Source organism: Mustelus asterias, chromosome 15, assembly GCF_964213995.1.
Source record: "Mustelus asterias chromosome 15, sMusAst1.hap1.1, whole genome shotgun sequence".
Lineage (NCBI taxonomy): Eukaryota > Metazoa > Chordata > Chondrichthyes > Carcharhiniformes > Triakidae > Mustelus > Mustelus asterias.
The window spans coordinates 3,676,722-3,702,558 of record NC_135815.1 but is presented as its reverse complement, the minus strand read 5'-3'; the positions used below and the strand labels follow the sequence as shown (position 1 = coordinate 3,702,558).

Sequence of the window (25,837 nt, the reverse complement as noted above, 5' to 3'; positions counted from 1 at the left end):
CAGCATGATTTCAATTCTAGTGTCTCTGAAGAACTGACGGAAGCACAGTTGCTGCATTGAAGAGTACGGACAAGGCCAAAATGTAACAACACAGGCACGCAAATCCCCCAGGCTGGAACATGTGGGCACTGAGGACATGAACTCTGGAGGGAATTAATGAGCATAAAGTGCATTCTCTAAGAAAGGATAAATAGATGGAAGATGTTACGTCTGGAAAGAAATGGATTTTTAAAGGCGACATTTACAACTTTCTGACACGTTATGTGCAGAAGAAATCTTTCCCAGAGTGGGAAGGTGAATTTAAACCCAAGAAATTGCTGAGTTAATGGAAAACGTTTCAAAGTCTCAGTCGTCAACTAAAGCACTGACAGAGCAATTTGCAAAGTCAGACTTGAATCTATACAGAACCCCACCACATCTCTGAACAATGGCAAATTGCTGTGCCTGAATTATTTTAAAATGTAGCAATTGGCTCTGAGCTGTTATGAAACGATTGAGCAGCTGAATTGCTCCTGGTGGTAATTGTTGAGGAGTTTATCTGAGGTAACTCTTCACTCTTCAATCCCTGCAACACACCCAGTTTTGTTCATCATCAAAGGAGTAGCATCTTCAACAGTAAAACACGCCGGGAACCGAGCTGTACGATCAGAACAAATAAAAACAGAAAATGCTGGAAAATCTCAGCAGGTCTGACAGCATCTGTGGGGAGAGAATCAAGCCAACACTTCTAGTCCGAATGACCCTTCGTCAGGAACTGTTGTTAAATAGGGATGAGGGTAACAGAGCTCACCATTATTTAGGTGCAAGTGCCAGAGTGACTTCAAGGACTGAGGATGTGTGATTAAATGCAGAGGTATCTATCTGAGATTGGCTGCTCCATTGTTGGACTCTCAGAAGCAGAATAATGCAGGCTGCCTTACCATAGACACGAACAGAATGGGATGACGTTCCTGTACTGTAGACACAAAGGAAACTTTGCATAGCAAGTTAGGTTAGTCATTCCAAAATAAACAGCCTCACGCCTTCCATCTCCATGCAGCTATAACTCCGGCCCCAGCACAAAATGTGGAAAACTGCCCAGGTGTATCCTGTCCACAAAAAGCAGGACAAATCCAACCCGGCAATTACCCTCCCATCAATCTACTCTCAATCACCAGCAAACTGATGGAAAGTGTTATCGACAGTGCTATCAGACAGCACCTGCTCAGCAATAACCTGCTTACTGACACTCAGCTTGGAATCTGCTGGGGCCACTGAACTCCTGACCTCATTACAAACTTGGTCTAAGCATAAATCAAAAAGCTGAACTCCAGAGGTGAGGCGAGTGTGACAGCCCTTGACATTAAGGCAGAATTTGACAACGTGGCATCAGGGAGCCCGAGCAAAACTGGAGTCAATGCGAATCAGGGGAAAACTCTCCGCTAGTTGGAGTCACACCTGGCATAAAGGAAGATGGTTGTGTTTGTTGAAGGTGAATCAGCTCAGCTCCAGGACATCTCTGCAGGAGCCCCTCAGGGTAGTGTCCTCGGCCCAACCATCGTCAGCTGCTTCATCAATGACCTTCCCTCCGTCATAAGGTCAGAAGTGGGGAAGTTCGCCGCTAACTGCACAATGTTCAGCACCATTCGCGACTCCTCAGATACTGAAGCAGTCCATGTCTAAAATGCAGCAAGACCTGGACAATATCCAAGCTTGGGCTGACAAGTAGTAACAAACATTCACGCCACATAACTGCCAGACAATGACCATCTCCAACAAGACATCTCCTGTTGATATTCAATGGTATTACCACCACTAAATCCCCAGCTATCATCATCTTGGGAATTGAATCTGAATTAGACTAGCCATATAAATACTGTGGTGACAAGAGCAAATCAGAGGCTGGGAATTCTGTGGAGAAAAATTAACTTCTTGACTTAGCAACGTCTGTCCATAAGGCACTAGTCAGGAGTGTGATGGAATACTCTCCACTTGCCTGGATGAGTGCAGTTCCAACAACACTCAAGAAGCTCAACACCATCCAGGACAAAGAAGCCCCGCTTGATTGGTACCCCATCCACCAGCATAAACATTCACTCCCTCCACCACCAATGCACAGTTGCAGCCGTGTGTACCGCTGACAAGATGCACTGTAGCAACTCACCCAGGCTCTTTCGACCTCACCTTTCAACCTGTGACCTCTACCACCTGAGACAAGGGTAACAGGCACATGGGAAAACCACCAGCTGCAGATTCCCCTCCAAACTACACATCATTCTGATGAGTTATCATGAGAGAAGAGCTCGGAGCAGGAGTAGGCCATTGATCCGGTTTCATCATTCAATAAGGTCATGGCTAATCGGTTTGTGGCCTTAACTCATCTTTCCTGGCTTAATTATATTGTTGTTCCTTCACCGTCACTGGGTCACAATCCTGTAACACCCTCGCTGACAGCATTGTGGGTGTACCCACACCACATGGACTACAATGGAAGGCAGCTCACCACCACTTTCTCAATCCAATTGGTTAAGGAAATATGTGGTTGCTTGCCCCTTGGCAGATGTCCTGTCCAGGTTGTTCTGCTCGTTCCACCTGGCACCAACTCATAATGCAAACCATCACCGCAGTTAAAGGGGCCAAAGTAAGTTTAACAACTGGAGATCTGGATAGAGGAACACATGGGCCAATATGTGCAGCTCTGAAGTGAGGTTTGAATCCGTCCCCCTTGTATGTTCCAATGGAGCTGAGGTGTCACTGAGAGGGTGGCACAGTGACCCAGTGGTTAGCACTGTGGCCTCACAGCGCCAGGGACCCGGGTTCAATTCTGGCCTCGGGTCATTGTCTGTGCGGAGTTGGCACATTCTCCCCAGGTCTGCGTGGGTTTCCTCCGGGTGCTCCAGTTTCCTCCCACCCTCCAAAGATGTGCAGGTTAGGTGGATTGACCGTGCTAAATTGCCCTTTAGTGTCCCGAGATGTGTAGGTTAGGGGGATTAGCGGGGTAAATACTTGGAGTTATGGGGAACAGGTCTGGGTGGGATTGCCCCTTAGTGTCAGGGGGACTATGTGAGATTACAAGGATAATGCCTGGGTGGGATTGTTGTCAGTGCAGACTCAATGGGATGAATGGCCTTCTACACTGTATTCTACGAGAGAGAATCCTAGCCAGGCTGTGAGGTTAGATAAAGAGCACCCTAACAATGCCGGGATTAATGAGTTACTTACACGCTGACGTTTCCTGGAACTTCTCACTCGCTTTCTTTTTCCGCCATTTCCATGGTTTGAAGATTTTGCCTATGGATGCCAACTTGCTTTTGCGTTTCAATGGCGGTGTCCCAGATACAGGGGGCAGCCCTTCCGAGTTTGCGACTGAGTATTTTTCCAATCCATCAGCTGTAACCAGAAAGAGAAACACGTGAATCCTTCATTTCTCTGCATTCCTGCAACATTTGCGAGAGTTTCTACCATTCGAATGGTCGTGTCATACAACGAAAGCAGAGTAATTGATTAATTACAGTGCTTAATCTCTATTAATGCGTCCAAAACAGATCCAGGCATGACACAAGGAAATCCCCATTGGAGGAGAGGATTGGGAACCTGTTCCTCTCCGAACACACTCGCCACACAACAGCCGGAATTCTCCGGCCATTCACGCTGGCGGGATTCTCCAGACCCGCCGGCAGCGCACTCCTGCCCATGGGTTCCCCACTGGTGTGGGGTGATACCAATGGGAATTCCCATTGACAGTGGCAGGACCAGAGAATCCCACCGCTAGCAAACAACATGCCACCTCCCGTCAGGAAACACGCAGCTGAGAGGCTGGAAAATCTCACCCCGAATGTTTCAGATTCCTCATAAACTGTGAACCAAAATATGATTTTCTGACAGAAATGGATTTGAATCATTTTTTTTTGGATGAAGTCTTTTCAGTCAATAACTCACTCTCAGAAACCTGGTTTTTGCAGATTAGTTTACCCCCTCAAGCCCACACATTGTCCTCTGGTGCTAATGTTCTGGACAAGGTCATCCATGTGAAGCACACCATATTATGTGGGGAGTCAGTTAGCTGGACAGCTGGTTCGTGATGCAGGGAGACACCAACAGCACGGGTTCGATTCCTGCACCGCTGAAGTTACTCTTGAAGGCCCCACCTTCTCAACCTTGCCTGAGCAGTGTGATAGTCAGGTTAAATGCCACCTGTCCTCTCTCTCACATGATGCAGTGTGTTTAGAATCTTAAAACACAACTATCATCTCACCTCTTTCCATTGAATGACAATGAAATTAGAGCACAGGCCATTCAGCCCGTCTGAATCATGCTGATGTTTATCCTCCACATAAGCAGTATCCTAACCGTATGTACTTACTCAGTTCCCCCTTATTTCAACCGCCTGTCTGAATGTAGACAAAGTCCCCAGTATTGAGGGGAGGGGAGAGTTGTTGCGATCAGGAAACATACTGAATTTAACAGCAGCATGGAGCTAATTAACATCTTTATTGTCTCCACTTCCCAGCCACAGACAGATTGAGTGACAGTTGGGGAGTGGAGCATCGACAGCAAGAGTTTGGGAAGATTTGGGGTGATGGAGATGAGACATGGGAGAGGAGGAATCGGAAGTTCCCGAGGGGAGAAAACACGCCCAATTTCCAGAATCATTCCTCACAGTCCAATCACTCAATGGCTTGGCATCCCCCCAACAGATGCAACATCCTTTCAGAACTGCAGTGACCAGAAGGACACACTGTGTAAAAATTGCAGCTGCATCAATGATTTATAAAGTGGCAGAATGAGCTCACTGTTTCAGCTCAGTATTAACCATGTAAATACACCCCAAAATCCAATCCAGTTTATTCACTTACAACCAAGCATTGCGATAGCGACAAATCATCATCAATTCATCCAACATTGATTTTATTTTCCATGCTCATTATTTTCTTTCCATCAAAGTTAGAATAAGAACATAACAACTAGGAGCAGGAGTAGGCCACCTGGCCCCTCGAGCCTGCTCCACCATTCAATAAGATCATGGCTGATCTTTTCGTGGACTCAGCACCACTTACTTGCCCGCTCACCATAACCCTTAATTACTTTACTGTTCAAAAATTTATCTATCCTTGCCTTAAAAACATTCAATGAGGTAGCCTCAACTGCTTCACTGGGCAGGGAAAACCACAGATTCACAACCCATTGTGAATCCCTTCCCATTTATTTTTATTCCCATACGAAGCAATTTGCATTTCCCGACATCAGTTTATCTCAGCCACAATCAGCTCAATTTCCTAGTTTATTGAAAACCTCCGGAATTTATCCTGTTTGGCTGAAGGAGTTTATCATTTTATCTGCAAATTCAGCCACCGTGCTTGTGACTCTTCGTTCTCACTCATTAATGCAGCTATTGGACAAGAGATCGACTCCATCAACTTCAGGTAGCATAGAGGAGAACATGCCCCCAACAACCTGTCCTGCCGACACTATAGTTAAGAAAGTCCACCAATGCCTCTACCTTCTCAGAAAGATTAAGGAAATTTGGCATGTCCGTTACGACTCTCACCAACTTTTATAGATGCACCATAGAAAGCATTCTTACAGCTTGGTATGGCTCCTGCTCTGCCCAAGACCACAAGGAACTACAAAAGCTTGTAAATGTAGCCCAATCCCGCAAACCAGCCTCCCATCCATTGACTGCCTACACTTCCCGCTGCCTCGGCAAAGCAGCCAGCATAATTAAGGACTCCATGTACCCCGGACATTCTCTCTTTCACCTTCTTCCGTTGGGAAAAAGATTCAAAAGTCTGAGGTCATGTACCAACCGACTCAAGAACAGCTTCTTCCCTGCTGCTGTCAGACTTTTAAATGGACCTACCTTGCATTAAGCTGATCTTTCTCTGCACCCTAGCTATGACTGTAACACTACATTCTGCACTCTCTCGTTTCCTTCTCTATGAACAATATGCTTTGTCTGTACAGTGTGCAATAAACAATAATTTTCACTGCATGTTATATACCAAGCTTTTTCCCAGCGTGGAAGAGTCAATTACTAGGGGGCAGAGGTTTAAGGTGTGAGGGGCAAGGTTGAAAGGAGATGTACGAGGCGGGTTTTTTTTTACACAGAGGGTGGTAGGTGCCTGGAACTCGCTACCGGGGGAGGTAGTGAAAGCGGATACAGTAGTGGTTTTTAAGGGGCGTCTTGACAAATACATGAATAGGATGGGAATAGAGGGATATGATCCCCGGAAGGGTAGGGGGTTTTAGTTAAGTCGGGCAGCATAGTCGGTGCAGGCTTAGAGGGCGGAAGGGCCTGTTCTTGTGCTGTAATTTTCTTTGTTCTTTGTTATGTGACAATAATAAATCAAATCAAAATCACAAAACAGACCCCACACGGGACCCAACTATTCCCTAAAGTGATGGTAATCCCTGTGACACCTTCTATCCATCAACAAATTACACATCCATTGTAAAATATTGCCATTCATTCCTACTTGCTTTATTTTTAGTACCAGCCTTTCCAAATGAACTCCATTATCGATCTGTGAGAAACCCAGGTCCACCTCACCCATTACCTTCAGTCCCATCAATCATCTTCATCACAAGGAAGTTAGATCAGCAAGACATCTTATGGTGATGTCTTATGATTTGATTTCTATTCCAATGCTTCAGGATTGTATCTTTAATAAAAGAATATCCTATAGCTTCATCCACAATGGCCATCAAACTCAATGGTTTGAAAAATTAATATCAGCTCTGGATACGAGGGAAACTGTCTTGCTCTTTTTCCAATATTCCTATTGGATCATTCACCTGAGAGAATAGACAGGATCTCGATGACGCACTGAGCAGTGCAGCTGGGAGATGGTGATATCGTGATATTGTCACTATCTGTCCCTGGGGGTAATGCAGCAGAGATGCCTAGTAATCCAGGGACGCAGGGTAATGCTCTGGAAACTTGGGTTTGAATCTCACCATGACAGATGGTGAAATTTGAATTTAATAAGAACCTGGAATTAAAAAGTCTAATGATGACCATGGAACCTGTCTCTTGTCGTAAAAATCCATCTGGCTCACTAATATAGAAACATAGAAAACTACAGCACAAAACAGGCCCTTCGGCCCCACAAGTTGTGCCGAACATATCCTTACCTTTTAGGCCTACCTATAACCCTCCATCCTATTAAGTCCCATGTACTCATCCAGGAGTCTCTTAAAAGACCCTATTGAGTTCGCCTCCACCACCACTGATGGCAGCCGATTCCACTCGCCCACCACCCTCTGTGTGAAAAACTTCCCCCTAACATTTCCCCTGTACCTACACCCCAGCACCTTAAACCTGTGTCCTCTCGTAGCAGCCATTTCCACGCTGGGAAAAAGCCTCAGAGTCCACCCGATCTATGCCTCTCAACATCTTATATACCTCTATTAGGTCTCCTCTCATCCTACGTCTCTCCAAGGAGAAAAGACCGAGCTCCCTCAGCCTATCCTCATAAGACATGCCACTCAATCCAGGCAACAGCCTTGTAAATCTCCTTTGCACCCTTTCAATCTTTTCCACATCCTTCCTGTAATGAGGCGACCAGAACTGAGCACATATCCTTCAGGGAAAGAAATCTCACCTGGTCTGCCTTACATAGGAGGGATGGCCTCGTGGTATCGTTGCTAGACTATTAATCCGGAAACTCAGCCAATGTTCTGGGGACCCGGGTTCGAATCCCGCCATGGCATTTTGTGGAATTTGAATTCAATAAAAAATATCTGGAATTAAGAATCTACTGTTGACCATGAAACCATTGTCGATTGTCGGAAAAACCCACCTGGTTCACTAATGTCCTTTAGGGAAGGGAATCTGCAATCCTTACCTGGTCTGGCCTACATGTGACTTCAGAGCCACAGCAATGTGGTTGACTCCCAACTGCCCTTAGGCAACTAGGGATGGGCAATAAATGCTGGCCAGCCAGCAAAGCCCATGTCCTATGAATGAATTTAAAAATGTGACTCCAGACCCATAGCGATGTATGGTTGGCTCTTAAGTGGCCTAGCAAGCCATTCAGTTCAAGAGCAATTAGGAATGGGGTAATCGATGCCCAAAATAAGGATAAAAAATAACTCCCTCGGTTAACCTAGATTTTGTGCTCAAGTTTCTGGAAGTGGGGCTTAAACGCACAACTTTGTAACCCAGAAATAAGGGAGCACTCAGACACAGCTGACCCCCAACCATACGCACATCTTATATTAATGACATCATTGCACATTAAAAAAATCAGAAGGACAATATTGAATGCAGCAGAGATGCCCTCGGCAAGGAATTAATTCAACGTGGCTCCAATATTCGCAAACCACTCACACCTGGGCCCTTAATGAAATTAACATTAAGGCTTTGTTTTTAATAATGATCACTAATGTTTATTATGTTTCCAGGATAACCAGCACATCAATAACAGTAACCGCCTACATGCATTACGTAGGTTTTAGTTCCCCTGTGCATTACCTGCAGTGATGTTGCTAATCTGCTGACATTACATTTCTGCACAAACTATTTTAATACAATATAAACTCCCTCGTTTGAAGTGATCTGTGTAAGACACATGTTGAATTAAAAAATAGTTTACAGTGTCGACTGAAACTCTGTAGGACTTACTGGCCTTCTCACCTGTTCCTGAATTCCCAAATCCATCTTGACCTTTGTGCTTGTGTCACATGCTGACTGGAATGTTGATGGGATATCCTGCATCATGTGTCAAAATGCTTACCATCAACCCATTTATGTGGACAATTGAATTATCTATACTGTTGTCACATGACCGAAACTGGCTTGTTAGGAGAAACCTTACTAATCCAAAGAGAGACCCAAAATCCACCATAGGCAGATAGGTGGGGCCAATTCATTTTGGCTGCAAGGTATATCCTCAGCACAGGAACTTGTCTCCAGCTGCAACTGGGGAAAATCCAGAGCCTATCTCTGCAAGTAATAAACCATCCTGAGTTCATCAGCAAAGAGAGGATTCTCAAGCCTGCAATGTTTCTTACGAACATACAAAATAGGAGGAGTAGGCCATTCAGCCCTTTGAGCCTGCTGCATCATTCTATAAGATCATGGCTAATCTGATTGTGGCCTCACATTGCACCTTTGACTCCTTTGCTAGTCAAGGAGTCTCCATTTCCTGTGGAAGAGAGGTCTGAAGATTCACAACTCTCAGAGAAAAAAGTTCTTCTCATTTCCACCCTAAATTGGAGACTCCTTATTTTAAAATTGGATCCCCTGATTCTAGGCTCTCCCCTGATGGGGAACGTTCTTTTCACACCCATCTTGTTTCAAACGACCAACTTGAAGAATCAGTAGAATAGTGACTTTCAAAACTCTTTGCAAATATATCAATGCATGCTACATCTTTAAAAATCATCTTTCATGCGTGTGTATATTTATGTGCATGTGTGTGTATGTTTGTGTGCAAATATGTGTGTATGTGTATATATGTGTGCGTGTGTGTATATATGTGTGCGTGTGTGTATATATGTGTGCATGTGTGTATATATGTGTGCGTGTGTATATATGTGTGCATGTGTGTATATATGTGTGCATGTGTGTGTATATATGTGTGCATGTGTGTGTATATATGTGTGCGTGTGTGTGTATGTGTGCATGTGTGTGTATATATGTGTGCATGTGTATATATGTGTGCATGTGTGTACATGTGTGCATGTGTGTACATGTGTGCATGTGTGTACATGTGTGCATGTGTGTGCATATATGTGTGCATGTGTGTGTATATATGTGTGCGCGCGCGAGTGTGTTGTGTGAATGAAAAGTGTGAATGAAAGTATGTGATTATGTTTCAGATAGTGAAAATAAATGCTTATCCCTGCTTTTGATTTAAACTTATGTGAAAGTTTGCTTTGCGTCTGCTCTTAAAATTCACAGCACTTAAGGGGTTAAAACGCTCTCTCTCAAAAATAGATCTTGTTGCCATCAATCGAGAGGTGGGAAAAGGAGGAAATTATCCCATATCTCTGCCCTGTCCGCAACAAGTTATAAACCTGGCACAAGTTTCGCTCCTGATTTGAAACTGGCTTCAGTTACGGAAATAGAAGTTTTTTGTTACTGAACCTGATCCTGAACTGGCGGAAAAACAATCCCACAAAAACAGAGCAGTTCACACGATGGTGACAGGAGGATGATATCTGATATGTCCCTGATACCTCTAGAATCTACTCTCCTTGCTGAGAGATAGGCACCAAATGCTCACTGACAAGTACGTTAAGGGGAAATTTAATAAAGGCGCTTAGCGTTATGAACTGTTTTGATGGGATAAGTAAGGAGAAACTGTTTCCACTGGCAGGGGGGTCGGTAACCAGAGGGACGCAGATTTAAGATAATTGGCAAGGTGACAAGAGGTGGAAATGTTTTTACACAGTGAAGTGTTGTGACCTGGAATGCATTGCATGAATAGGTGGCTCAGAGCAGATTCAATCACAACCTATAAAAAGAAATTGGATATATGTTTGAGAAGGGAAAATGAAAAGTGCAAGGCTATGGAGAAGGAGCAGAGTGGGCGGAATTGGAGAGTTCCTCCCTATGTTACAGGAGTGACTGCAATTTAAAAAGACTTTATTGGCTGGAAAGGGAAGCACGTTGGGATGACCCCAGGTTCATTATAGACAGGGGTTTCTGCCCCACTGCAACATCCCTGCTGCAAATGTAACAATGCAGCAGAATTAGTCATGAGGGTTACACTTGGTGAGACAACTTAATAATTTCTCAGACACCCCCGCACATATATAAATATATATAAGTCTACACCGACACACAGCCCAGCTGTGAGCAATGCTATGTGCCAGGAATCTCATGCATTAACTTTCAATGGATTGTGGCAAGATTGAAAGCAGCCAGTGCTTAATGTACATGAAGTATGATTGGAACTGGTTAACTGGGTACCCAATCCACAACAGAAGGTGGCGGTGCTGGGTGGGGGTCATGGAAATGATGGTGAATAAGTGCATGCCATCCTGAAATTGAATGATCCAAATGGTACCCTCTGAAAATCAGTCAGAAGGCCATAGAATCAGAGAATCCCTACAGTGCAGAAGGAGGCCATTTGGCCCATCGAGTCTGCACCAACCACAATCCTATCTAGGCCTTATTCCCATTACCCCACATATTTACCCTGCTAATCCCCTGACACTAGGGTCAATTTAGCATGGCCAATCAACCTAACCCACACATCTTTGGACTGTGGGAGGAAACCGGAGCACCCAGAGGAAATCCATGCAGACATGGGGAGAACATGCAAACTCCACACAGACAGTGACCCAAGGCTGGAATTGAACCCGGGTCCCTGGCGCTGTGAGGCAGCAGGACTGACCACTGTGCCACCCCATCAAATCAGAAGAGGCAGTTCAGAAATTGGAGACTCATTTGGACAGAATATCTAATTGGGCAGGCCAATGGCTGATGAAACTGAACACAGACCTGCTTAAGACCTCTGCAGGTGGTTGCTGCACAAAAGGTTGCTGCAGAAGATTGGGTCACACGGAGTTGGGGGTAGGGTGTTAGCGTGGATTGGGGATTGGCTATCCAACAGGAAGCAGAGAGTCGGAATAAATGGGTGCTTTTCTGGTTGGCAGATGGTGACTAGTGGCGTGCCGCAGGGATCGGTACTGGGGCCTCAACTATTTACCATTTATATAGACGATCTGGAGGAGGGGACTGAGTGTAGGGTAACAAAGTTTGCAGACGACACAAAGATAAGTGGAAAAGTGAATCGTGTGGAGGGCGTAGAAGGTCTGCAGAGAGATTTGGACAGGCTGAGTGAGTGGGCGAGGATCCGGCAGATGGAGTATAACATTAACAAATGCGAGGTTATTCACTTTGGAAGAAATAATAGCAAATTGGATTATCTAAATGGAAAGAAATTACAACATGCTGCTGTGTAGAGGGACCTGGGGGTCCTTGTGCATGAGACGCAAAAACCCAGTCTGCAGGTGCAACAGGTGATCAAGAAGGCAAATGGGATGTTGGCCTATATCGCAAGGGGGATAGAATATAAAAGCAGAGATGTCTTGCTGCATCTGTACAGGGCATTGGTGAGGCCGCAGCTGGAATACTGTGTACAGTATTGGTCCCCTTATTTGCGGAAGGATATATTGGCCTTGGAGGGAGTGCAGAGAAGGTTCACCAGGTTGATACCAGAGATGAGGGGTGTTGATTATGAGGAGAGACTGAGCAGATTGGGTTTGTATTCGTTGGAATTTAGAAGGCTGAGGGGGATCTTATAGAGACCTATAAGATAATGAAGGGACTGGATAGGGTAGAGGTGGAGAGATTCTTTCCACTTAGAAAGGAAACTAGAACTAGAGGGCACAGCCTCAAAATAAAGGGGGGTCAGTTTAGGACAGAGTTGAGGAGGAACTTCTTCTCTCAGAGGGTGGTGAATCTCTGGAATTCTCTGCCCACTGAAGTGGTGGAGACTACCTCGTTGAATATGTTTAAATCACGGATAGATGAATTCCTGATCAGTAAGGGAATTAGGGGTTATAGGGATCAGGCGGGTAAGTGGAACTGATCCACTTCAGATCAGCCATGATCTTATTGAATGGCGGGGCAGGCTTGAAGGGCTAGATGGCCCACTCCTGCTCCTACTTCTTATGTTCTTATGAATGAAAGGGTTTGTCGTTGCAAGAGGAAAATCTGGAAGAGGCCCAGTGGATTCAACAGAGTGATGACCAATCAATGCAGAGTGATAGTCAATGGGCTGTTGACGCACAGGACAGTACAATCTAAGTCAGGGAGAGAGCGGGGGCCAACATTCAGCTCTGGGCCATTGTGAAGAGTGAAAACTGTAAAAGCAGAATCTATTGAATAGAGAGAAGATCCTGGAATTGCCCAGCACAGGAGGTCATACAGCCTGTCATAATTGTACTGGCATTGTGGGACAACCCACAGCACGTTGACTGCAACGATTCAAGGCGGTGGCTCACCACCACCTTCTCAAGGGCAGCTATGGGCAATAAATGCTGGCCAGCCAGCAACGCCCATGTCCCGAGCATGAATTTAAAAAAAAATTGTCTCACTGTCCTGGTCTTTAGGTCTACACATTTTCCCTGTGCAAACTTCTACCCAATCTGAAAGTTGAAACTTCTGTTAAGCTGCACATTTCAGGTCACAATTCACCACAGAAAATAAATTCTTTTCATCTGCTTATTGGCCTTTTTTTCTGCCGTTTACCTTCAGTCAGTACAGACTGGCGATCAACCTTGCCAGCCAACACAGTTTCCATCCTGTCAAAACCATAGAACCATAGAAAATTACAGCTCAGAAACAGGCCTTTTGGCCCTTCTTGTCTGTGCCGAACCATTTTTTGCCTCGTCCCACTGACCTGCACTTGGACCATATCCCTCCACACCCCTCTCATCCATGAACCCGTCCAAGTTTTTCTTAAATGTTAAAAGCATTGACCAGTCATGATTTTGAGCACATTAACTGAATGTTTCTTTACCCTCGTCTGTTCAAGGTGCTCAGACGGTTCATTTTCAGTCAGGACTGAAACTGTGCTGTTTCCATTGAGAAACCGTTCAGTACCTTTCGCCACTTAAACAACCCGAGGGGGTTCACAGAAGCATCACTGAAGATGATTCAGATGCTGAACTCAATCAGGATAGCAAACAGAAAGTGTGCTCAAAGCGAAGGTTTTAAGTAGAATAAAGGACAAGAGTGGTTAGCACTGCTGCCTCACAGCGCCAGGTACACAGGTTCAATTCCCAGCTTGAGTCACTGTCTGTGTGGAGTCTGCACGTTCTCCCCGTGTCTGCGTGGGTTTCCTCCGGGTGCTCCCGTTTCCTCCCACAGTTTGAAAGACGTGCTGGTTAGATACATTGGCCATGCTAAATTCTCCCTCAGTGTACCCGAACAGGCACTGGAGTGTGACGGCTAGGGGATTTTCACAGTAACTTCATTGCAATGTGAATGTAAGCCTACATGTGACTAATAAATGAACTTTAGATAGAGAGGGGGAGAAGCTTAAGGAGTGAATTAGGATGGAGGCCCCTGGAACTCTAGGGTGACACGGTGGCCCAGTGGTTAGCACTGCTGCCTCACAGCGCCAGGGACCCAGGTTCAATTCCCAGCTTGGGTCACTGTCTGTGTGGAGTCTGCACGTTCTCCCCGTGTCTGCGTGGGTTTCCTCCGGGTGCTCCCGTTTCCTCCCACAGTTTGAAAGACGTGCTGGTTAGATACATTGGCCATGCTAAATTCTCCCTCAGTGTACCCGAACAGGCACTGGAGTGTGACGGCTAGGGGATTTTCACAGTAACTTCATTGCAATGTGAATGTAAGCCTACCTGTGACTAATAAATGAACTTTAGATAGAGAGGGGGAGAAGCTTAAGGAGTGAATTAGGATGGAGGCCCCTGGAACTCTAGGGTGACACGGTGGCCCAGTGGTTAGCACTGCTGCCTCACAGCGCCAGGGACCCAGGTTCAATTCCCAGCTTGGGTCACTGTCTGTGTGGAGTCTGCACGTTCTCCCCATGTCTGCATGGGTTTCCTCCAGGTGCTCCAGTTTCCTCTCCACAGTCCAAAGATATGCGGGTTAGGTGCTTTGGCCATGTTAAATTGCCCCTTAGTCTCCTGGGATGCATAGGTTAGAGGGATTAGTGGGGTAAATATGTAGAGTTATGAGGATAGAGCCTGGGTGGGATTGTGGTCGGTGTGGACTTGATGGGCTGAATGGTCTCCTTCTGCACTGTAGGAATTCTATGGTTCCTATGAACCACAGCTGCCAATGGTGGAGTGATTAAAACCAGAATGCTAAGAGGTCAGAGTGAAAGGAACACAAAGATTGTGGAGGGTTGCGAAAATAAGAGGGGATTACAGAGATAGGGCAAGATTTAAAAACAAATTTGAGAATTTAAAAATTGAGGTGAAGGCCAGTCAGTGATTTTGTCACAGAGTTTCCATTCTAACAAGCTGAAGACTCGGAGAGGTGGGAGAGGTGCAGGGTGTGGAGGAATTCCAAACATCTCCTGCCTGAGGAAGTGAGATAGAAGATGATGGGATGAATCCTCAATCTCAGAAACAGGGAGCTGGCTGAGCAGAGTATTTCCAGTTTCAGGGATCAGGGAATGACACATACAGAGCGTGGGATAAGCTCCAACAATTTGCCTGATCTGCTTTGTTTGGTAATGTGATAAACAGTCAGTTTTGAGTTTAATGTCGCCCACCAGCTTTCACAGGCGATAAAAACTAAGGAAAAGGAACTTGCTTTTATACTGTGGACTGTCACAACTCTCAGTGACGTCTCAAAGCACTTTATCAGCAAGTTACTTTGAATTGTAGTCACTGTGAGTGACACTTTGTGAGTCACTCCCGCAGTAGTGTGTCCAGAATAGCTTTGGTGGGTTTTCAACAATTGAGGAAAGTTTGATTTCAGGGTTTTTGCCAAACTTGATTTATTTTACTTGTTTATTAGTGTCACAAGTAGGCTTACATTAACACCGCAATGAAGTTACTGTGAAAATCCCCTAATCACCACACTCCGGTGCCTGTTCGGGTACACGGAGGCAGAATTTAGCAAGGCCAACGCACCTAACCAGCGCATCTTTCTGACTGAGAGGGGAAACCAGAGCACCCGGAGGAAATTCACACAGATACAGGGAGAATGTGCAGACTCCGCACAGTGACCCAAGCCAGGAATCGAACCCGGGTCCCTGGCGCAGTGAGGCAGCACTGCTAACCACTGTGCCACCATGATGTATGAAGCCTCTTGATTGAGAGAAGAAAGAGGACCCTAGGTGGGGGAGAATGTCTTGGAGTGGTGGCACAGTAGTTAACACTGCTGCCTCACAGCGCCAGGGACCTGGGTTCAATTCCAGCCTCGGTGACTGTGTGGAGTTTGCATGTTCTCCTCATGTCTGTGTGGGTTTCCTCCGGTGCTCCGGTTTCCTCCCACAGTCCAAAAGGTATGCAAGTAGATGGATTGGCCATGCTAAACTGCCCCTTAGTGTCCAAAAATGTGTAGGTAAGGCAATCAGCAGGGTAAATACGAGGGGCTACGGGGATAGGGCCTGGGTAAGATGCTGTATCGAAGAGTCAGTGCAGATTTGTCTCCCTCTGCAGTGTAGGAATTCTATCAAACTTCACCTTACTGCGACACTGGCTCATGGGAGAGGTCAAAGGGAAAATAATCAACAGCCTTTCAGGGCTGCGGTTACTCTTTACAACTGGATTCTCTGTTATTATTTAGGGAACGTGGCAGCCAGTTTTCACACAGCTCTCTCCCACATCAGCTATGGTGGCATGTTTCCTTTTTGGAACTTCAAAGCATTCCGTTGTTGGGAGTTGCCTTCTTTTGGATGAGGTATTAACCGGGAGTAAAAACAGAAAGTTCTGGAAATACTCAGGAGCTCAGGTTCCGTACCATCTACAGAGAGATGTTTCAGGCCGATGATCCTTCCTCAGAACTGAGGAAAGATCGAAACGTCAGATACTCAGTTACTTAAACGTTTGGTGGGGGAGAAGGAAGAACAATGGGGAAGGTCGGTGATAGGGTGGAGAACAGGGGCGATTCAATGACAAAAGGTTTTATGGTACAAAAGCCAAAAGTAAGAGGCAAAGAAGCAAAAGATGATCCCAGAGGAGGTGTGAATGGTTGGATAGACAAAAAAAAACCAGCAAAAGAACAACCAAAATGGAGACAGGAATATGGGCCAAAGGTTTCCGGCATGGTGACACAGTGGTTAGCACTGCTGCCTCACAGCGCCAGCAACCCGGGTTCGATTCCCGGCTTGGGTGGAGTTTGTACGTTCTCCCCATGTCTGCGTGGGTTTCCTCCGGGTGCTCTGGTTTCCTCCCACAGTCCAAAGATGTGCGGGTTAGGAGGATTGGCCATGGTAAATTGCCCCTTAGTGTCCTGGGATGTTTAGGTTAGAGGGATGAATGGGGTAAATATGTGGGGTTATGGGGATTGTTGCTGGTGCAGACTAGATGGGCCGAATGGCCTCCTTCTGCACTGTAGGGTTTCTATGATTCCCGCCAGCAGGATCTTCTGCTCCTGCTGATGGAAAACTTCACCACGGGTTTCCCAGTAACGGGAGGTCCATTACAACGGGAAAACATGTTGGAAACAAAGGTCCAAAAGATCCCGCTGCCAGCCAATGGCAGACCGTCTCTGCCACTTGGGGTGGGGGCTGTGTGGAAAATGCCCCTCATGGTCTCAAGATGTACCTGGCCCTCCTTGATGTTTGTGGGACCTTGCTGTGTTCCTGCACAGAGACAACATTGTAAAAGTGATTCAGTGGCCGAGCGGTACCTGAAGGGTGTAATAGCTGCTCGGTAAATATAAAGTTGTCTTCCGTTTCATTCCCAGCAGGACAGGACAGCCATTGAGGCAAAGACGTGATTTTATAATGTCAGGAAATTCTGTCGAATAATGAGCATACGAGTTATTTTCCAGATCAAATAGTGGGAATAGAAAGCCAGGACCAATTCCAGAAATAGTCTCTGTTAAAACAGCGGACTGTTAGATGCCATTGGATGGATGAATTAAGAGGAGGAAATTTGGCCAATTTGTTTAACTATTGTGCCAATTCAGAAAAGTCTGGCCAGATTTGAGCAGCCGTCTGCATCATGGGAAATACCCCTGCTACTTATTTCACAAAGCAACCACATACACATCGCCCGAACGGCGAGCGCTGGTATCTCCAGCACAGGAGAACATTGACCATAAAATCAACAGAACATTCCTTAACCTGTAGTACCCCTTCGAATATCGCTTTCAATGAGTTAAAACATCCAACCAAAAACAGGCAAGCTGCTTTAACCCATTCACTGCTGCTGTCCCAGCTTCTCATTTCTTCGTGATGTGGAGATGCCGGTGTTGGACTGGGATAAGCACAGTAAGAAGTCTCATAACACCAAGTTAAAGTCCAACAGGTTTATTTGGAATCACGAGCTTTCGGTGAGTGACTCACCTGATGAAGGGACAACGCTCTGAAAGTTCGTGATTCCAAATGAACCTGTTGGACTTTAACCTGGTGTTGTGAGATTTCTTACTCATTTATTTCCACAGCTTCTCCCAGTCCTACATCCTCCCCAACCCCCGACCACCCTCCAGCCCAACCTCACTGAATTGATAATGCACTAACTCCAGCCTCTTGTTTCTCTATCCTGCCATCGCCCCCCCTCCCCCACTGGTGCAGACAAAACCTTTGAACACCTGCAGCAACCTGCCCACCCCTCCCTCTCTTTTCAAAGGCTCCTCGGAACCCATCAAGATTTCAGGCATCCCACACTGGACAATCTCTCTGTTTGCTTTCCACATTGTGACACATCCAAAGATGTTCTTTCCATCACGTAAACACGAGCTGCTTTTATAAAAATAAACTTTGTAGGACGTTTACTTATTTTATTCTCAGCAAGTGGGGAATCACCAATTGGAAGTTGGTTCATTCTGCGATCGAACCTTCGTCAATGTCAGCAGGTTGCAATGTCTAAATTTCCAAGATATGGTGGCCAGACCAGCATTTATTACCCATCTCTAATTGCCCCTTGAGAAGGTGGTGGTGAGCTGCCATCTTGAACCGCTGCAGTCCCTGTGCTGTAGGTACACCCACAGTGCTGTTAGGGCGGGAGCTTCAGGATTTTGACCCCCAAAAAAGAAATGCCGTCAAAGCTTTTCATCTTGCACTCATCAGGACAGGCACAAGAATAGCAATAGTAAAGGGAATGACAATTTATACTGAAATCCCTTGACCAATCAGAACTAACCTACCTGGTTTGAATTTGAACAATAGTTTGTGAGCTAATTATTTCCTGCTGCATTCGCCATGCCAACGCTTCTTTCAATCAATCAGCTCTCTCTTCTCATGCAGTATAAATTGTTGCTCCCTTCACTACTGGTATTCTTGCTAGCCATTCTGATGAGTGCAAGACAAAATGCTTCGACAGTATGTCTCTTTTTTCAGTAGTACGCAAGTTCTGTATCACCAAACAATGATTTTGACCCAGCAACAGTGAAGGAACGGTGATATATTTCCAAATCAGAATGACGTGTGGATTGGAGGGTATCTTGCAGGTGGTGGTGTTCCCGTGCCTTTGTCCTTCGAGGTGGTAGAGGTCATGGGTTTGGAAGGTACTGCCCGAGGAAGCTTGGTGAGTGGCTGCAGTGTGGATGGAGGGAGTGGTCGTTGAAGCTGAAATGTGCTGCCTTTAAACACTCGAGCAGTGGTTATCAAACTTTTTTTCTGGCAACCCACTTTGACACAATGGCACCCCTCATCACCCACTGGCCAGGCAAGCTGCAGTACTGCTGCTACAGTCGCAATCTAAATGCGATTTACTGTATATTTAAATATGCACCTTAACTTTTGATTTCAAAAAGTGCACAAAACGTGCATTGCATCAGGCAAACCTTTCCTCTTCATACTGGTTATGTCAACACCTGAGTTGAGGAGTCTTCATTATCAGACTGCCTTCTACCAAATACACGCTATGAACTAGACATTTCACTTTTCTTTTGAACAGGATGATAGAATATCCGCGAGTTTTTAACAGGATACCCAGCGACCTAAATTCAATGTCCCCACGACCCACGCGCAGGTTATGACCCCCCCCCCCCCCACACTTTGAAAAACCCTACACGAGAGCATTCATCCCTTTATCCAGTAAAATATAATGGGAGAGATATTCAACAGCACCCCCCCCCCCCCTCCCTCCCCCACCCCCCATTGGCATTTTCTGTAGTGGCAGAGGTGGCCTGCCATTGGCCGGTGGCAGGGTCTTCCGGTCCTGCCGGGGGGGGGGGGGGGGGCGGGGTCGCCATTGGCAGGACTGGAAAATCCTGCAGGCATGAACGTCCAGGAAATCCTGCACAGCGGGTCAGATTCTTGTGAAAAATTAACAACCTGTACATGACGATCACCGTTATTAATATACAATTTGTAGAAAGTTCGAGATGCAGAATGAACAGTGAATGACCCCAAATTGCTAGATTATTTTCATTGTTATGCCATTACCTTTCTAAAAATGACTTTTTGTCCTCAGCGTTACGGTGATACTCTGGATGTTGTTGTATTTTTACATTAATTACACTTGTCTCAAGTAGTTAAATCCAGTAACTAACTGCGTAAGTACCATTACAAGGTAATAATTATCAATGATTGTCCATCAAATTCTCTTGTCCAGAAAGTAAACAATGTGAAATGTGAACTCTCATTCTCCCAGCTTGTGATTATATTTTTTAGAAAATGTAAAATTTCCAGTCTTTAATATGAAACAAAACCCGTTTCCGATGAAAGGTCACCATCCTGAAATATTGGCTGGAATTCTCCGACCTCGCTCGAGGCTGAGATTCTCCAGTCCCACTGCGTGGATGGAATTTTGGCTGAGTGCCAAATTCTCCATTCTCATCGGCAGTGGTAGTGGGACAAACGAGATTGGAGAATTCTAGCCATTAACTCTGTCTCTCTTTCCACATGTACTGCCAGACTTGGTGAGTATTTCCAGCATTTTCTGTTTTTTTCAAAATTTCAAATCTTTAATTTTTTAAACCTTTTCTCTCCTACCACTCTTCTCTCCCTCTCCCAATAGAATCATAGAATCCCTACAGTGCAGGAGGCCATTCGGCCCATCGAACCTGCACCGACCACAATCCCACCCAGGCCATTCCAGAAACCCCACATATTTACCCTGCAAATTCCCCTGACATTAAGGGGCAATTTATCATGGCCAATCCACCTAACCCGCACATCTTTGGACTGTGGGAGGAAACCAGAGCACCCGGAGGAAACCCACACAAACACTGGGAGAATGTGCAAAATCCACTCAGACAGTCATCCGAGGCCGGAATTGAATCCGGGTCCCTGGCGCTGTGAGGCAGCAGTGCTAACCACTGTGCCACCGTGCCGCCCAAATGCAAACCATTCCACTTCCCAGCACTTCCTGTTTATTCCTCAGCTCTTTGGTCCCATTGGATTAAGCAGCTACACGCTTGGCCCTTGCGCTTGGTTATCCTTGCTGAGCTGATATCCAGCATCACTGCGGGCTAAAAACTTATTAAAGCTTAAACACTTTCCGATAAGTCTAACTAACAGGAGCATGTTGGCAAAATCTGGTGCAAATGAATATTAATGTGACTGCTCTAAACCAACACAAACCGCCCAAGCATTAAATCACAACAGGTTCTACCCTATTGGCATCCTTCCCAAGAACGTTGCAGCAATAGCAAGACTTCCACCAGCTCGCTTCTCTCTCCTCCCACCTTTTGCACCTTTTATTTTTCCTGCAGCAAGTGTGAGAGCTGTGACATATGGTGCAAAGAGGAGGTGGCTTCAAAACAAAACCAGCCTGGGTTTTCCGACAGGAAATTTAACTGGAGGTTCCCTTGCCTCCCATCTCCACCCACTCAACAACACGTGTCATTTCCCAAAGGCTGGAGAAAGTGCCGGCATATATCGGATCGATATACGTTTGCAGAAATACCCTCCACACAGTCGTTCTTATGTTGTTTCTCCACTGCACTTCACCCTGTGTACTTTCAAGTTTACTTAAGAATCCCTGATAATGAGGTGTGAAATGAGGAATATCACAAGAGCCTCTAATTACGGTTCATGGGTTAACAATTGTGCTTATGAATCAGAAGATTATAGCTTCAGGTCTCATTCTATGAAAAATAATCTCTCAGTGTAATCATAGAATCCCTACAGTGCAGAAGGAGGCCTTTCGGTCCATCGAGTCTGTATCAATCACAATCCCACCCAGGTTCTATCCCCATAACCCCATGCATTTACCCTAGCTAGTCCCCCTGACACTAAGGGGCAATTCAGTATGGCCAATCCATCTAACCCACACATCTTTGTAACGAGGAGTGTGTGCTGCACTGTCTTTTGTACAAGTCTTAAGCTAAAGCTTCCTCTGTCCGTTCCGGGGACAATATGAGGGCTTTATTCTGAAGAAGAGCAGGGGAGTTCTTTCTGGTGTCCTGGTCATTGTCTCCAGCTCAATCCACACCAGTACAAACAAACAATCATTATCACATTGTGAAAGTTTGTCGTGAACAAATTGGTTGCCACAATTCCTATGTCACAACACTTCATCGGCCACAGAGTATTTATGGTGTGATAGCCCAATATCTATAATATTACATTGGGAGCATGATCTCTTTACGAGCTAGGCTTTTATGGAAATGATTTTTGTGAAAAGCAACTTGCTTCCAGCAACTGATCATGTGACCAAGTTGCCTCAGAAATAAGCAATAGTGAAACCAAAGGTACATAAGAAGTTAGTTGCAGGGACAAATGGATTCCTGTGTATGGTTCTGTTTTCAGGTAGTTTAGTCAAGAACACACTGGCTGCAGGAACCATATCTTTCTCGCAGAATCCAGTTGAAATTTTGTGCGCTGTCTAAACGAGTTTAAAACTCTAGATAACTGCAGGACTCAACTGCCTGAGAGTTGGACTTCTGAGATGGCCAAGCTGGGAAAAGAAGGAGAGAGAGTTCTTCAAAGTAAGACTCCACAGTTGAAGGCCATTAGAACCAGGAGAATTCTGGCCAGATGTTGCTATGCTTAAGATACTAGCAAGACCTGTGCTGAACTGTAAGTCTACAACTGTGGAACATTTGGTGGAAATTTAAAGGGACAGCCACTCCAGAAGGTGCAACAAATCTCAGCCCTTATGAAAATCTTCAAAACAATACCAAGACTAAGTGGTTAATCTTCCAAGTTCTGATAATTATTTAACTTGTGTTCTTTGGGGGGGGGGGGGGGGGGGGGAGGAGTCAAGTGGGTGTCGAAGGAAAGTTGTTAAGGAGTTTGGTTTGGAGTACAAATAGATATATTCACTGAACTTTAGATATCTTTAATGGAAATATCAATTTTAGAGTGAGGTTATTATTATTCATGTTTGTTGATTTTGATCATGTGCCTTATAGCTTCATTCTATTCGGAAAAACTGTGTTATCCAATTTCCAAAATAAACATCACTACTGATCTCCACCAACATCAGAGCCTCAGGACATCCCATTGCTATGAAAAGTGTGATCCAAACACAAGTCTTTCTGTAACGGGTAAACGGAACTTTATTCTGAATCCAATAAAAAGGAAAATGCTGCAGATGCTGGAATCTGAAACAAAAACAGAAAATGCTGGAAAGTTTCAGCAGGTCTGACAGCATCCGTGGGGAGAGAAACAAAGTTAACGTTTCGAGTCTGGATGATTCTTCTTCAGAACTAAAGAGGGATAGAAATTACTCTTTTTTTGTTTTTCGATTTCCTTGCTTTGCCCCAATACAATCCCACCCCACACTCACAGGGCCACCCGTCACTTGTTTCTCAGTTTTGCTTTCACTGAGCTTTGTCCTCTTATTAACACATTCTGCTATCTGACCTTCATGTCACTATTAACACTTCAGTCCTTCATGCGACCATTAACAACCAATTTGTCATATATATCTACAACATCTTTGTCAACCTCTCCCTAGCTCTGCCGCACACTTTCAGGCCCACCTCCTCCGCCCCCTCTCTGACTATATCATTCATCACATTTCTACCCTTCAGTTTTGTAGAAGAGTCACATAGACTTGAAACGTTGGGCGGAATTTTACCAGCATGCATGCCAGGGGCTCCTAAGATCCCGTCTGAGACCAACGGAGGATGCCGTTGTGTGAGCCACGCCCGCCCTGATTCCAGGACAGGCGTGCTGGTAAAGTTCTGGCCATTAACTCTGTTTCTCTCTCAACAGATGCTGCTGGACCTGCTGAGATTATCTCGCATCATCTGTTTATATTTGAACTGAATCTATACCTGACTTTAGTTTGTTTGAAGTGAGGAGAGCAAATGGAGTTTGGTTCTGTGTATAATCTATGCCATACCCAAGCTGCAGAATGTGTGACCTGCGATAAATTACAAAATATTTCCCCCACAAGATTGTGAGCAACTTTTGCCAGAAGCATAGAGACCTTTCCCAATCTCCAGCAAGAATGTTGAAAAAGGATCTGGGGAGTCAGAGTGACTGCGCTAAAGCAGAATTCCAAGAGCAAACATAGAAAGCACAGTGTCCAATCTCTCCAATAGTGTTGGTTAAAATCATTGTGCTGACAAAACTTTAGTGGAATGAACATGTTCTCCTGAAGCTAATGAGGTTTCATTCACTGAATCTGCATCTGTTATAAATATTTAACTCGCTTTAATTAGTCCCATACATTTTTAAATAATGTGTGCCTATTGTCAGGCAAATATAAGTGAGGCCACATTAGATAAAGGAGAAAGGTTAACAGATACTTGGAATAAGTTACCAACAAATGATCGAAAAGTAAATAATGTTAATGGCCTTTTGAAAATCTGTGAAGACAGAGATTAGATTGAAGAAAGGCCACATTTACACAGCTCATTCCTGTGGGGAAGAACCACATCCCACCCCCGCTCACACCACCTCCAACCACCCCACCTCCCGAACCCCCAACCACCCCAACACTCGCCCACCCCCCAACCATCCCCCTGCCACCTCCACCACCCCCCTCAAAGCCCCCACTACCCCAACCGCCCCCACTACCCCCCCTCCCTGAAATTGGGGCCCAATGACAAAATGAAATGTAGAAGATGTGTGTTGAAAAGTCCAGTTACCACCAATTACAGGGTGACAGCGAGTCTAAGCAAGAAAGAGGGGACGTAAGAACTAAGAGCTGGAGAAGGTCACTTGGTCCTTGGAGCCGGTTCCACCATTCAATGAGACCATGAGCTGGTCATGTATCACAACAACATTCTTCCACACTAACACCATGTTGAGCACTTGTGTCTCTGTCTATATATGCCATGTTTGTGAACCCACCTCTCCACTCACCTGAGGCAGGAGCGGCGAAAGTTCGTGATTCCAAATAAACCCATTGTACTTCAACCTGGTGTTGTGAGACTTCTTACTGTGCCCACCCCAGTCCAGTGCCAGAATCTCCACATCCTCATAAGGAACTCTGAATCAACTGGGTGAGTTTTGCTGCACCCACCTCTAAGACAGGTTTATCCTTCCTTAGACAGGGAGGTTAAAACTGGAGAGAGTGATGGTGAGGACACAGTGAGAAGGTGTAGAGGTGGGCTTGAGATTAATTTGAACACTGAGTTCAACAACTTCAGAGCATAAACTCTCCCACCTTCACCCCATTTCCACTTATTTCATTTCATTTTTTCTTTGCATCGCATTCATCCATTTTTATCAACTTTTTATTCTTATTTTTCCACTTCTGAAATCTCGCTCTCCATCTTTTCTTCAAACCTCTTCCCCCCCCCCCCCCCAAAGAACCAACTGCCACATTCCTCAGGTTGTCTGTTAATAACTTCTACCTTTTTCTGATCTCTTAACTGACGCTCTTAGCACCTTTCCCAGCCTTTATCACCACCATTTACATTCCCTTTGTCCATTTACAGTCTCCCCCACCCTCATAGTATAAACCTTGTCTGATTTTCTTTGCCCTCAGCTCTGACGAAGGTTCATCCTGACTCTATTCTTTCTCTGCAGATGCTGTCAGACCTGCTGAGATGTTCCAGCATTTTCTGTTATCGTTTCAGATTCCAGGATCCGCAGTATTTTGCCTTTATCTTGAGAAAGATCTGAATGGATTCTTGGAGTTCTATTTTGAAGAGTCAGGAGAGTACAATGCAATCAAGTAAAGGAGCTAAATATCCACTATCTAAATAAGGAGTGGCCCTTCCAGGGAACGGACCTGGCAATTGAGGCTGTCTCTTTAATCATTGACTTTGGCGGCTGGTTAGATGGAAATGAGCTCAGTGGAATATTTGATCTGCTAATCAGTGCTATTTTATATTAACTAACTTATAGGTTTACCTAGAAATAATCAAACATGACCCTTGCCATCACTCTCATTTCAAGAT

At 45.3% G+C, this 25,837-nt stretch overlaps 1 protein-coding gene across 5 annotated transcripts in view; it reads right to left on the bottom strand.

Moving 5' to 3' along the window:
* Window positions 1-25,837, bottom strand: part of phactr2 (phosphatase and actin regulator 2) — a 246,128-nt gene that overhangs the window by 75,064 nt on the left and 145,227 nt on the right. For 4 of the 5 annotated variants that reach the window (XM_078229377.1, XM_078229379.1, XM_078229378.1 and 1 more), the window contains exon 2: window positions 3,202-3,369. The exons of the other annotated variant lie outside the window; for it this stretch is intronic. In XM_078229377.1, the coding sequence (XP_078085503.1) occupies window positions 3,202-3,369 (168 nt within the window). The remainder of the gene's footprint in view (window positions 1-3,201; window positions 3,370-25,837) is intronic. 5 annotated transcript variants of the gene reach the window in all.